At 33.2% G+C, this 15,279-nt stretch overlaps 1 protein-coding gene across 1 annotated transcript in view; it reads left to right on the top strand.

The window, feature by feature from the left end:
- LOC126970052 (uncharacterized) overlaps window positions 1-14,785 on the top strand; it is a 61,848-nt gene extending 47,063 nt beyond the window's left edge. Inside the window, exons 10-12 of the mRNA XM_050815733.1 lie at window positions 10,449-10,565; window positions 10,867-11,379; window positions 13,258-14,785. Coding sequence (XP_050671690.1) covers window positions 10,449-10,565; window positions 10,867-11,379; window positions 13,258-13,275 — 648 coding nt within the window. The 3' untranslated portion in view covers window positions 13,276-14,785. The remainder of the gene's footprint in view (window positions 1-10,448; window positions 10,566-10,866; window positions 11,380-13,257) is intronic.
- Window positions 14,786-15,279: the final 494 nt, after the last annotated feature.

Here is a 15,279-nt window from a genome sequence, read left to right as displayed (position 1 = left end):
ATTTAATTCACAAAATATATTAATGAAAGCCCTCAATACTCACTTTACGGATAACAATAACAAAACCTGGTGTCAATAGTTCTTTACTAAAAGTAAATGTTCTTTCACTGCAAATTGCGTGGCGTTATGTTCAAAGTCCGGTGGAAACACAACTGAACTAAAACTCTGCCTAATAGATGCGTAGGCAGAGTTTTGCTTTAGACAATTTTTGGTCGTGCTTGTGAGTCTAATTGTTTTTTATACGTCACTGTACGGACTTTCCTGACAATTTCTACGCTACGCTTCTCCTCCTCAATCCGAAGTCCTCAACTTCGTGTTCTACATAAAGAATAACCTGACTGATTATAGATATTTGAAATCTCATAGTTTCCCACGTGGCCGTGGGTAAGATATAATGTGAGTGTCTAAAAAGTCCTATCATTCACTAAATTGTCTATTAATATTTGTACAAATAACTCTAAGGCTCGAAGATAATAAAAGTTCCCAACCTTAAAATTGGACTGTCGATCAAATACAGGTAACTATTAATTTTGTTATGTTCTACTGTGGTCAAAACAATTGACGGTGTTCGAGGAAACAGCTGTCATTTGTAAACACATTTCATTGTGTAGCGTTTGCAGTCATTATCAAGATGCACTTTGGGAGAATTCTGAAAAGACATTATTGTTTTGATTGGGACGTGCAAAGTATAACCATGAACAGTAGAGTGTGTGTGTGAAACATCCTCTTTCCAATTTATTGGATGCAATCCGTTTGAACACTGTTGGAGTTTTATTCAACTTTTTGGATTTTATCTATTAACAATACTACTTAGTTGGTTAAAGATAACATAACAAATTCCTGAGTGCTTCAGACACTATAGTAAGTCTCACAAGTCGTGAGTCATAGAGAATAGACCTCGAAATACCCGAAAAAAATTAACACTCTGAAGAAGTAGGAAAGCAACTCTAAGTGGAAGAAGCTAAACCTGACTCACGCGCCAGCCCTGACTAGTTATTATAATGAATTTGTGCCTCTAAAATTCCAAGCATTTAATTACATATTTCATCTTACTATCGCAAAATTGGTTAAATCAATCTAATCCTCTGCTAATCAAATATCAACTTACTGCCTAATCTATTTTAATATCAAAATGTAACAGTTTGTATGTTTGTTACCCAATCCATCGTTCGCGAGTACTTCATAAATTGAAATGTCTATTTAAATATGATTTTCTACGGAATTTGTCGAAACTATTTCGACTGACAGAGGTTCTAGTGAGTTGATAATTTATTTATTATAATTAATTAATACATAATGTAATACCTAACTTATAAAAAGCTAAATAAAGGTTTTCAAAAATATAGTAGATACTTACTTATCGTTTTAATTAGACAATTTATACTTCTAGTTAGAGCCTCTTGCTGCTAGAAAACTGATGAAAACAGGCCAGGTTTATTACGTTAGTGTGTGTGACCAGCTACGTCGTACACCCGCTATTTGTATGTCACTTTGTATAGTGTGCGTTCATTGCTCAAAATAGAAATTAACTGTCACATCATTTTTTTTTTGTTTTCTTTTTGACATTTTCATAGCTGTCACAGACCACAGTCTATCTAAACGTGTAACTGATCTACGGTTTAATTCTATAGAAGAAGCGTCCTGATTACGCGCCAAGTTATACTGAGTGTAATAAAGTAGCCTCAATAACTCACATCAAAATCAGCGCAGCCGTTTCGGAGCCTGACGAAACGGACAGATAGAGAGACAAAGACTTTATAATTTAGTTTTATAAATATACGTACGATGAAAATCAAACAAACAGTCACTACAATGTTTAGCTAAACTTAGCCAGAAAGATAAAATTGTAAGTTTTGGTGATGTTTATATTACCAATTACAAAATTATTGTCAGCCAACTTACGAAATAATCAAACCCACTTCGACACTTACCTATCATTATTACCTTACATAACGATCGTGTATTGGACCGTAAATCAAAATGAAATATCTTGACAGTTTCTTTCGATCTCGCCTTTCATACTTACCTAAGTGTAATCAGTCATTTAACAGAAATACTGTTGTTCTTTTTTCAATATAATAAATAATAATATTGACACACTTTTACACAAATTATCTTGCCCCAAACTAGGCGTAGTCTGTACTATGTGTACAAGACAACGATATATTTAGCTAGCTAGTAAAATTAAATAAACACATCATACTTAGATTAAGGGTCGGTCTCCGCTGTGCTCCAACTAGATACAGCACTACCTAAGAACAATAGCTTATTTATTACGGTAACTATTAGATGCTTGTGTGCGTGGCATCTTGACACTCAAAGGCATCTTTCAAATTTTGTAACATACGCTTTGTGCTATTTTATATTAAAATTAATAAAATACAAAATACTTACTAATGAGAATATGTGACCCCATTGCCTTTCTTATTTCCTGTACTTATTGTTGGTATTATTTTTACAAAATTTTACTACGCAACCCGGCATTTTAGTTTCAATTATTAGCAAAGTTTAACAGAGCATGTAGCAAGTCAACGTCACACATTGTTCGAGACTGGCTCGAGTATTAGTTGCCGCACTTTGCGACTACGCCTGCGGTATCTATTTGGAAAGCAACGGAGAGCGACTCTTAATCTTAGATTACATAGGTATTTCCGAGTGATCCCGTTATATACGTCTCTTCATGCAATTATTCAATAAGGCTTAAACTAAGCGTGAGAAGAACATATACAAGAAACTCAACGGCCACTCTTTTCTATCAAATTCGCGTATTTTACAATAACTGTAATATACATAATAAATGAGTTTGTAAGGTGTTGCATCCAATATATTAAGAATATTGTTAGTTAAAAGCGTTTAAAATATCAAATATTTAATAAAAAGTAAATTAAATAAACTGTATTAATATACATTATCCTTTATTGGATGCATAAAATATATAGATGCAAATATAACACTCGATAGCCCGAGAATTGAAGAAATTGTTACCTCAAGTGAAGACTGAATTATTGCGTCTGTTGCAGGGGACACGCCTCCATTTTGTTGCGAAAATTGCTTTTACCTTCTAACAACAAATTTTTCATTCAAAAGCGTAGTAATAAGAGAAATAGTTTTAAAACTCGGCTTAAGAGGTGATAACATACAAATAATAATATTTGTTAGGATATATAATCTGATACTTTTTTATAGTTAGCATTCTGCATTGTTACAAAAATAATATTTTAGTGTATAGTTCTAGGTTCTAGACCTAGGAGACATAAGATTAAAGTTAAGTATATTGAAACCTAATATAAATACCCTGTGCAGCAAGCATCAAGCGTAGGGAGCTATATATAGATAGAATATAGAAAAAATCAACATTAAACTTATTTTGAATTTCAGTTTTTCATCATATTTATTTATTTTTTTATTTATTTATTTAATGAAAATATGCTATAATAATAATAATAATAATATTGACACACATTTACACAAATTATCTTGCCCCAAGTTAAGCATATATAGCCTGTGTTATGGGTTACAAGACAATGATATATTTAATACAATATACTTACTTAAACATACATAAATTCATATAAACATACATATAAACATACATAAATACATTTTAAACATCCATGACTCGGAAACAAACATCTATATTTATCATATAAATGCTTGCACCTACCGGGATTCGAACCCGGGACCTCTAGCTTAGTAGGTAGGATCGCTAACCACTCGGCTATACAGGTCGTCAATGAAATTGCTATGAAATGTATTGTATTGTATGTGTATTACTTAAGATGTTTTGATAATAATTCTATTGTGATTTCTTCCTAAAACTTATTAACATTACTTACTGCCTCGTCTCCACTATCGTCGAAAGCATCCACACGATCGTCCGTGATTATTTATTGAGCGGCAGTCCTTCAAGATGGACGTGGAGCTTACAGTTGCTGCTACCAATCATTTGACCACCTAGTAGTCATTGTATCGTACTCTCGCTATGTAAATAAAACTCTTAATGGCTTCACTCACTCTCCAGACTCCAGTGAATGAATGACCGGCGATCGTGTGGGCACGTGCACGCAACTGCACGTGAATTCCCTTTGATGCGATCACTGTGACAAGTATATTCTAGACGATGATCGGCGACTAATAGCGAATAAGACCTCCACACGATCGTGTTTGCGTGAAATGGCATTTAAACGTCGACTGTGAAGAGGCGCCATAACACTATGATCAATAAATCGAACTGATACGTTGAGACTTCGTTTAAACACACATTTATTGTCTGATCTTCAATTTCTCTTTTATTTTATAACAATCAATGCTATTAATGACCATAACCGTTTTGGAATGGGTGTTAGTTTTTGACTTTCAATAAGTGATGTCACATCCTATTTTGAATAAAAATATTTGAATTAGTAACAGTATGTTTTATGAACCATGTTAGTATTAAAAGCCAAATATATTTATAAACCTTTTAATGTTAATTGTCCCAGTATCCTTCGTTATATACTCATAATCCAGTCCCACGCTGTAACATCCGTAATCTGCAGTTTTTTTAATAAAACTTGTAAATATTCTAATAATCATTTCATTTTATCGAACAAAATTCGCAGCATGAATTACAGCATACAATAAATCTTAGATTTGTGCGTGAGCGTAAAACCACAGTTCGACAAGTTAATGGAACAGTGGTTTTGTATGATTGCGCTGTGCACTGATAACGACAAGCACCACAGATACGGTACTGCAGACCGTAGAGGAGGTGACAACCTGCGCGGAGTGCGGCCGGCTCCGGGCTCAGTCACTCAGAGTCAGTCAGTCAGTCAGTGTAATGCATCCGTGTTTGATGCGCGCTGCTTGCTGACTCGAACTACGATCGCATCTAAATCTACGCTCACTTACCCCTCACCGGAAAAATTATATTCGACCTTCACGCGTCCAACTCTAATCAAGTCTATGCATAATTTAACATCATGTGAAATGTTTACAACTGACAGTTATTGTTGTGTTTAACTTGTGCTAACATTTTGCGGACTTCCAGTTGCAAGTATGATGAAGAATCACAGGTCCAAACCGCTTTTCTCCATTCAATGTTACGAAGTAAGTAAGCTATAGACTTGTGGATAACTTTTGATTTGGTTTACGTAATTAAAGTAATAATTCTTCAGTTGTTTTTGCGTTTGGTTGTAACCTTTAAGAATTGCTCATCGTATTGTGAAACATTTTTGTTTATCTATTTTTGTCATTGATAAAATCGTTGACAAACCACTTGAGCTATTTTTTGTTGCGAAGTCTTGCACAAATACTTGTTATCTCACACTCAAGCATGCGATCGATAAATTGTCAAAGTCAACATTTGCTTATATTTCATGACAAGCCTCTGATAAGTTATATTTAAATAAGAAGAAAATTTTCTAAGCTGAATGTGTAATTTCGTCATTAAGTTTAAAATGCTCTTCAACGTTCTGCTAAGCTAGTTAAACAAATTACGTCATTCCAACATAATGAGAACCAAATAGCACGGTAATATTTTACTTAGGAACAAAAAACTGTTCATCGTTAAATGAGTTACATTACTTGCGCATGCGCATTACTTGGCTTGACGTCACCCTACCTGTGTCTCCTCGGGTTTATTTGAACATAAAACTGCAAGGCTTTACCGTAACGCCGTGTTGTTCAATGCAAGTTCAATGTCAAACTGAAATAATTTAACATAATATAAGTATCATTGTCAGAGTATCTTGTGTAATATGTCTTTTTCACAATTTGGTAAATCTAGCAATATTTTAGTGTTCTGTCAACAAGGAATACAGTTCCATCTCTTATCCGTCTGTTTCTTCTTCTGTGGTCTTTTAATTACTTTTATTTAGACGGAACATCAACATCATGATACATTTAAACAATCAATAAGTTTTCTGTACTCATATTATAAAGAGATAGTTTGTGAGGTTGTATGTAGTTGATAATCTCTGGATCTACTGAACCGATTTAGAAAGTCCTGTTAACCATTAGAAGGTCCCATTATTTCTGTGTGTTATATGCGATATTTTACCCGAAAATAGAAAATATTTTTCTGAGGTAGTCTGATTTGTAATGTCAATCGGAGTAAAAACGGAGTACTAAAACGTTTCTCATGAACGCTGTCATAACCATATATTAGGATAATATATAGGGATATAGGTTTAATTTTAGGATATATTAGAGGTTAAAGTATAAAATTAACGATTTCTACTCAAAAATTTAAACTCTGTTTTTTAATTTAATATATTTATGTATTAAATCAAAAATTAATTACCATTATTATGTATACAGGCTATCTATTATATAGAAATGTGGTGATTGATCTATATTCGACAAACTGTGTGAAAGCATTTTGTACTGCCTCCTGAGAAGGAAACTTTTTATCGGGTAGAAATTTGTCCAAATCACGAAAAATATGGTAGTCCGTTGGAGCAAGATCTGGCAAATACGGAGGGAAAATGAATTCTGGTACTGTATGAGATCTCGCGTAATCAGGGAGTAATAATGGTGAAGATCAATTCATGAGTCTAGGCTGTTTCACTCCTAGTTTTGCTATCATTGTTCAAAGTTCAGCACAGTAGACATCTGCCGTTATAACTTGACCAGATCATAGAAAGCTATAGTGAATAACACCATGCTGAGACCACCAAACAGTTACCATTACCTTTTTATTTGTAAGCTTTACTTTAGGACACGTTGCGGCGTTAAACCTGGGGTCATTGCATTTTTCGCTTACGGTTATCGTAAAGAATCTTTTCATCGCATGTCACAATTCGATCCAATATTCCTTCATCGATTCAACAAGGCGACAGAAGTTTCAACACGTTTTTTTTCTGCAGTTCAATCCAATCATGAGGAATATTTTTATTAAAATGATTTGACGCAAATGAGTCAGTATTGTTAGTAAGGTTACGTTAAACCACGCCGCTAATTCTTGGTTAGTTTGGCGGGGATCGGCTTCCACCATCTTTTTCAATTCATTGTTATTCACCTGCGTGGGCGGTCTTCCAGGTGGTTCATTGTTCAAATCAAAGTTTCTCGAACGGTGCGTTCATTAATAGTCCCCTCTCTAAACGCAACATTAATATTAAGAGCTGTTTCTGCCGCGTTAGTTCCGCGTCTATGAAGTCTTTCTTTCTTGTCTCTCACAAATCTCAAACCATAAAGGATCTATGTCAATTCGAAGTACCTATTAGAATAAAACGGCAATTTCATACTTTAACCAAATTATTGTATTCTCTCTTAAACTCAGATCGGCTTGCTTTTGGCGCTCGCGCAGCGTTCTGTCAATGCGTATTATTTTACGTATATTAAATAGATTGCTTATAATTATGATGATTTGAGTGAATGTATCAGAAAGCTATTGAAACAAGCTATAAGACCATGTAAATTAAGCCATCTTATAAACAAAATAAAGGTCAGAACTTGGTGAGGGTAGTAGGTAAGGTACCGTACGGCACACTCGGTTTTGGAGTATCTGAAAAATCTAGTGCCCTGGGTCACTGCCGATTTGGGAAGGTAAAGCCCAGTATAATTGCAGCTATCAAATGCCTATAAAAACGATATCAAGGATTATGGTAAGCTTACACGGTAAGTAAGTAAAGTCTAAGTTTGCTCTAAAGATCTCAGGCTTATGTTCTTTTGAGGCCTTGTCCATATACAGCGAACGAAGGCCACCGAAAAAGGCCACTTCTCTTTTACTCGACTTTCCACACACCATAGACATTGGAGATACCATAGTTTCTCAACCTTATTTTGCTCACCGCCCACTTTGAGAATATGGTTTTTTCTAGAGTATTTTCGTGTATTTTTTTGTCTTTTTAGACTATATTTTTTAATCTACCCACGCCCCATCTGCGCCATCTCAATGCCCCCTAATTTTCTCTGGGTCTTCTACTGCCCCCCCGAAAGTCTCAAACGACCACAAGCGGGGCGTTATCGCCCACGTTGAGAACCTATGGGATATACTAACGTATCAACGGCCTGACAGCCCGATAACTTTTTTTTACTATGAGGAAGGTTTACAACACTAAATATATAATGACATAAATAACATTATAGGCCAATATTAAAATTCGCAATAAACTATTATAACAATAAACAGGTCAAAAATAGACAATCACTAATCAAAATATAAACTATGTTAGAGAAACATTTTAAGGATCGTTTTTTAATGAGTGACTAATTTTAATTTGTCAATATGTGTATTAGTTGTTAGTTGGTTTATTATTACTAAGCTAGTTAACGACTCGTCAATTTAGAGATGTTCGTCTCTCTCGCTCGCTTTGTTTGTATATACACTAGTATGTTGTAAGTATATCATATAATATGCTACTTAGAGTTACTTCGCTGCCATTCAGTACATCTGGCTCTGGCCTTATTTCTACTACCTACCAATTGGCTCTAGTTCTTCTGTATATTCGATTCAGTATTTTTTTAAATTACTGAGACTTTAAACTTATATCTGATAGTGACGAGCGCAATTTCGATATCGTTCAGAATTTCGGGTTCAATCAAAAATCCTGATCGGCACTTGCTCGCCTCGTCAGTGATTCAGTTAATCAAATATATGACGATTTATATAGATTAGTCATATGGGTTTATATAGAAGATATGGTTCTTAAGAGCAGTTTAAGCCTAATAAATATTGTTCAAGTTTATGTATGTACAAGATAGTTGTAATTTGGCATCAGTAAGTTACATTCAGCATGTCTCGTTTTACAAGCAATGTAGAGATCAGCTTGTAACTTGCTCATAGCATTTGCTAGCTATTTGGCTAAATCTCCATTTAAATACTTACACTAACCCACATTTTCACACAGCCAAAAATATAATTTAAACGCGGCAGATCCAACCATTTAAATAGGTTTACCTAAAACTTAAAGCTAACAATATACAAACAAACTCAGTTCATATCTAAAGCTTTATATACATACTTATATCGTGCAGTGTGTATAGTTTTAATAAACAAAAGTGAAATTTCTTTTTTTAATTAATCTAGTTACATAACTTATCTAAAAGTATGTATGTATATAGTTGTGTGTGTGCGGAGTGCGGACCGTAACATACAAACATGAATTACGTTAACCAATACAGGCCGAGGTAAACCTCCGCGCACTCACTAGTGTTTTTATCAGAATTATATCTCGCAGAGGAATGTACTTTAACTGGTTTTGATTCTTTTTCTCTTTACGATGTACATCTGTATCTTTTATTCAATTAACGAAGAGATTAAAAACATCCTTTACTTGTAAAGGATAATGATTATACTTGTATAATTTAACTTATTAATAAATCATTAAAAACACATAAAAGACATTTATTTTCTTGAAATTGATTCCTTAAGAATTCTTTTTGATGTCATTTCACACACTACACACATCACTTCAGAAACAAATGGCGCTCTGAGAGAGAAGAAACGGCGCAAGAAACTGTACTGTCATTGTCATACCTTTATTCGCAAAGATGTGAAAAAGGCTGGCTTGGAAACAAAAATTTAATGGGAATAAATCAAACAAACTGAGCAAGCTATAGGTGTACTTATACATGTTGGTTATTTAGGATATTGCATCGAAGGAGGAAATATTATACAATGACAACAACTACGAAGGTACGTTGTTGATAAATTAAAATGTTACAAACAAAATATGAGGCCATTAGGCCATCACACCATTAGGTGTGATGTTATATATCTGTTGGAAACAATTTATAATTATTGTTACATAAAGCAAAAACAATCGGCTTTTTTTATAACTCGTCAGAGATACGCAAACCAAAAAGTAGGGTATTATGCCCCATTTGTTTCAAAGCGGTTGCATGGATATGCATGAAAACAAATGCGTCCTATAAGGTTGTATAGGACGACTTCATGTGTTCGTCAGTCAAACGGTTGTTCTTATCAGGAACGCGTAAAAACCTGTAAATTACAATTAAACAAATGTCGTGGCATGTTTAAGCTGTAAACAAAAACCAACACGCAACCATAACCATTATATTTTAACCAAACCTGTAGAATTACTCTTTGATTAAGTAATACAGTTTTGGATTAAACATTAGGTCAATAGACCTAAAATTATGAAAATTTAAAGTTACAACTTAAAAGATTTGATTATTAAAGGTTCTTTAAAGAGAGCGAAAATATAACGAGTAGGTATTCGTAGAGTTTCTTGCACCTTCTCCTGGCTCAGAGAACCGGAAGTTGTGTTATAACTGATATCAACAAGACTTTTTTTAATCAAATTTTGGGAGAATTAATGAGGTTGATACTTTTGTCACTTTTTCTCGTCATTTCCAATATAGGCTTAAACACTGATTCTGTAATGTTCGAATTTATTAAAATTGTGTGATTTAATAATATAAAAAATGAATATAGTGCTATTTATTAAAAATAATTATTAACAAAGTTACTTATCTGTTGATCGCTCTATTTATCCACGCAGGATCGCCAACACACATTGAGAGTACGTAAAGCAGACCAACCGGAGCATGTCAAAGAGGACGGAGATGATGGCCACGTGAGACTTAACAACACAGACATACCTCCACCTCCGCCGCCTGTTTGTATAATCACATCGTTACTATTGCTATACATACGTAATTAGTTAATTAATTATATATAGTAAACTTCATTATGCAAGTATCTAGTATTATTATGAAGTAATTAAAGAATGCTCATGTGGTAACTTATCCACTTTTATAGATTTCTCTGCCCCAGTATTTATTCACTAGGTTTAACATAACTTATGATAATTTTATTTATGAGAATCAAGTAGACATTTCAGTATGTTTGAATAATCTTTTGAATTGAAAAAAAAATGTTACATTTGAGTGGCTGATTAATTACATTTTAAATTTCAGATGCCACTAGCTACAAATGGTCATCATAATGGTACACTGAAGAATGGAAATCATTTGCCAAAGATGGACGAAACTGATGACCCACAAGTAGCGAATTTAAATAAAATGGGGACCCTCAATCGAACGCCCACTCCCCCCTACAGTAACAACAATAGTATATCACCAGTCAAGTCTAAAATAACAAAAGAGGAAAAAGTTGATATAGAATCATTAGAATCGTACAAACTCCAAAATCCTTCAAATGTCCAACCAAAACCACCGTCCAATTATTTTGTAAGAGCTCCGAATGGTACCGCCACTATGAAGAAGCATTCGAGGCCCGTATCTGTCACTATAGGTGAATACGTGAACAACATGAATGGTAGACGAGAGCCATCTAAGTTTGGTTTTCTTAATGGAGACCAACTGAACGGATCCCATAAACAAGACGAAGAATCTATAACAAGTAGACTTCAATCAGAATTAGCTCTTACTCTGTCAAGGTCTAATTTACGTAAAAAGACTGAAGCCATGGTAAGTGTTAACGTATTTTATAGTAATTAAATATAGTGTTACCAGTCTTTAGCCAATATTTCTTTCAGGGCCTTAATCTAAATATCAACATGCCTACGATTGATGAAAATTTTCAAACCAGATATGGCCACAACTTGCTACCGCTACCTCCATCTATAATTATACCTAAAGCATCCAAACTAAAACATTGCCGTTCCTTCGCTGCTTTGTAAAATATAAATAGGTATCATTTACTATTCTTCAAGACTTATTCCACACACACTTAACCACCAACAATAGTGTAAATATCTATTTCCACGCAACTTATGAACAATTCGCAACACTAATATTTGTAACTAATTTTGAAACAACGATAATGAATGTTATCTATGCACGGACTGGTATATCTAACGGTGAAGGCTAAAACTTTTCGTTACAATCACTTGAAATATTATGCAAAAAGGAATGAGAAACCTTTACCTACCAACGAGTAAAATATAGCAGTAAAGTGATAGAGAAATCTATAAATATTTCAATGTATTCGTAGTAGCCTTCGTTCCTTTTTACTCACTATTGCATGGAACACAAGTGTCAACCTATCTTTAAGCCCAAGTTCCTTTTTTAATTTTTTCATTTAATTTTCGAGCGCCGCGGCCGTAGCATTTCAGCATGTTTCAATGAATTAAGTCCTGTGTATCTCTTACTTTGCAACATATTCCTCTTAAGTTTATCTATTATCTTAGAAAATCAAAAAGTCGTATGTTGCTAGGTCGGAACTGTAAAGTAGATAAAGTAGGACGTTCTGTAGAAAATATTTACTTGTAAACCGCAGATTCACAGATTTAGCTAAAGTGAGTGTGTAGTAATAGAGGGAATCCTGCTTGTATCACATACTATCATTATACATATCTCACATATCTTCAACGACTTGTGGACCTATTAAACCAATTGTTTCCTAACAGAAGCGTGAGATGAGGTTTCAAAACGAAATTCCCATCGAAGTTTTCATAACATACTTGTTGAATAAGATCACAATGAAAGTCGGTTTGAATAAACAGCAAAAACTTTCCGTTTTCATAAATTTATTTTAGGTCATCTACAGTCGCATAAGTTCTTGAATTCAGCTGAATTTTCATCTGTTTCCAATCAAATTCTATACACGAATGTTATTGTCTGTTTCTTATCTTCCTGACCTTCTTCTTATTATCATTAATTTTCTTTTGAGGGACCCTCGTCAGGAACTTTTGCTATTCTAGTACGATCTATAAATAGGTTCTAATAAAGACTCATTTTATTTTATTTTTATATTATACTTGTATTAACTACTCCGCTTACTAACTATTCACTTATTTTTCTCCTAAAATCTATAGCATTTTTATAACTTAATACTATTTTATCATTTCAAAAATGTTGATCAACATCGGTGAAACTAAATTAATTTTCTTGAGAAAATATACGTAATCTAATAACAGTTACGTTGTCCATATTTATTTTTATTGTCTAGTATTATTAAGTCTAGTAATATGTAGAATCGTACTATGGTAATTTGGTGATTTTAAGTAATAAAATTAGTAAATATTAATTTTATATTTGTAATGGCTCACAAACAAATTTATTTCAATAAAGCACGGGAACTGGTATTTCTTAGAGTTGCTACGAATAACCAACCACGGACTTAGTGCCGATATGTCGAATTAAATATACCGGTAGCGACAGGTTTTCCATTGTGTAGAATGAGTGTATTTTCTTTATTATTTGGCCACAATTGATTTTCTGCCAAATAATTAATATTCGGCTAACTATGTGATTTGTACGGAATAGTAAGCGAATATTCGTGGCATCTCTAATATTTCTTGGTTCATCGATTTATAAAGTTCTAATAAATATTTCTTTTTGCAGGGCGATGGTGAGCGATAATGAAAATGACAGAAGCTATGTTTAGTGAATTTATTTAAATCAAAACTTATATTATCTACCTTCTTATTATTTCTGTATCGTATGGTGTATGTTATAATGAGTCACATAATATAATTTATTTTATGAATTTACATACCTACTTATAGTAAGGTACTCTACGGAGGACAGTTAACAGGATTATGATAAAGCTCTCCTCCGGATGCTTTCGCCTGTAACGTTGATCTGATCATCACAGACTACAGTAAGCATATAGTAGTGAAACAATTAGTAATATTTAAGTAGAACCTGTACCTAACGTCATTGTGGATCTGATATTTGATTTGAACAGCTTAATCATTTTACAAACTAATAACAATATATGCGAAGTAATGCTAATAACTACCTACTCATTATTTGACAGTCGTCGATGATTTACAAACTGTCAATTCCATTAACCATAAATTTATATAATTTATACGTCTAGATGGAATCTCTTGCTGTTAGACAACCGATAAAAACAGGCCAGGAATATTAGTTTAGAGTACTTGACAAGCTACGTCTTACACTTGCGAATTGTATGACACTTTATATTCGTGTACGTGAATTGCTAAAAATAGAGGTTAGTTCTAAACTCAACTTTTTACGACGTTTTCACAGCTGTCATAGTCTTTCTAGATGTATAAATGATCGAAGCTATTAATTGGCGTGTGAAACAGACAAACTTTTATTACACACTTATATTTATGCCAAATTATACTTGACTCTGTATACCTACCTACTTTATTTTAAATTATAATACGGAATAGTGCAGTATTTCAGCGGTAGATAATAGTTTTTCGCCGTCTCAATACTTCTTCTATATTGGCAAAAAATGTGACTCTATTCACGTTTGATAGACAACATAATATTATATTATAATAACTCATATTTACTTAGATAAATTTTAAATGTCTGGAAGAATTACCACTAAAGTTTTATTAAATACTTAAAACTTACTTTAAACTGTAAATATTAATTATTTTCTAAAAACGTTCGTTATCGACACTGCCAACTAATAGGTACTTGATAAGGAGTTATAAATATGTGAAGCAAATATCAATGATACATTATTATGTTACAGTCATTTATTTAGGTAGATGAGCTCATATTGTTTGGAATTGTTAAAAAAATTGACGCTGGATTTCAAGTAAGATTCTTGTAAGGAGGATTTCTTATTGTAGTCATTATAAATGAACTATTTTAAATTCATGTGCGCTCTATTAAAAATATATAATTTCTAATTAGATTTTCAACCAAAGTCAATACTATATTATTTTAAATATCATGTAGGTACCTACTATCTTACTGTAATATACACGTGATGTGGTCTTGTCTTATAATAAGGACTACAAACATTGTTATAATATAATTATATGCCAGTGACTTATTCAAATGTGGTGAATCGCATCGTCAGTCCCTGTTATGTGTGTGTAATGACCTAAGTCAAATTAATATTGTAATATTTTACATAATAAAGTTCATTTAGAAAGACTTCGAGATGTTTTAATTTTAGTCAACAATAATTAACTTAAATTTATAACAATATTAATATATTAAGTATTATACTTCTTTTGGCGCGTAAGGGAAAAATTATTACAGTGAATTTAAAAGATGCGCGCGCACACCGCCGCGATAATTCGACACCCAGACGTTAGTTGGTCAACTAGATTTGTATCATACTTCAGCCTCTTGTAATTCATATGTGTACTGAACCGCAAGCAATGGACGATAATTAAATAAAATTATAAATTAATTTTAAATATTTACATTTATTTTAATTTTATTGTTATCTGTTGGGTAGGCACGTAAGATTCCGTGTTAATATTAAGTTAGTTACTTTTTAACCGACTTCAAAACAGGAGGAGGTTATCAATTCGTCGGTATGTTCTTTTTGTTTGTTACCTCAAAACATTGGACTGGGTCAACGGATTTGACCGACGGACGGACGACGGACTGGGGCAATGGCAACAATGAGAAAACCATAAA

Source organism: Leptidea sinapis, chromosome 19 (assembly GCF_905404315.1).
Source record: "Leptidea sinapis chromosome 19, ilLepSina1.1, whole genome shotgun sequence".
NCBI classification, from domain to species: domain Eukaryota; kingdom Metazoa; phylum Arthropoda; class Insecta; order Lepidoptera; family Pieridae; genus Leptidea; species Leptidea sinapis.
The sequence above is the reverse complement of the archived record's forward strand: the minus strand, read 5'-3'. Positions and strand labels throughout refer to the sequence as shown.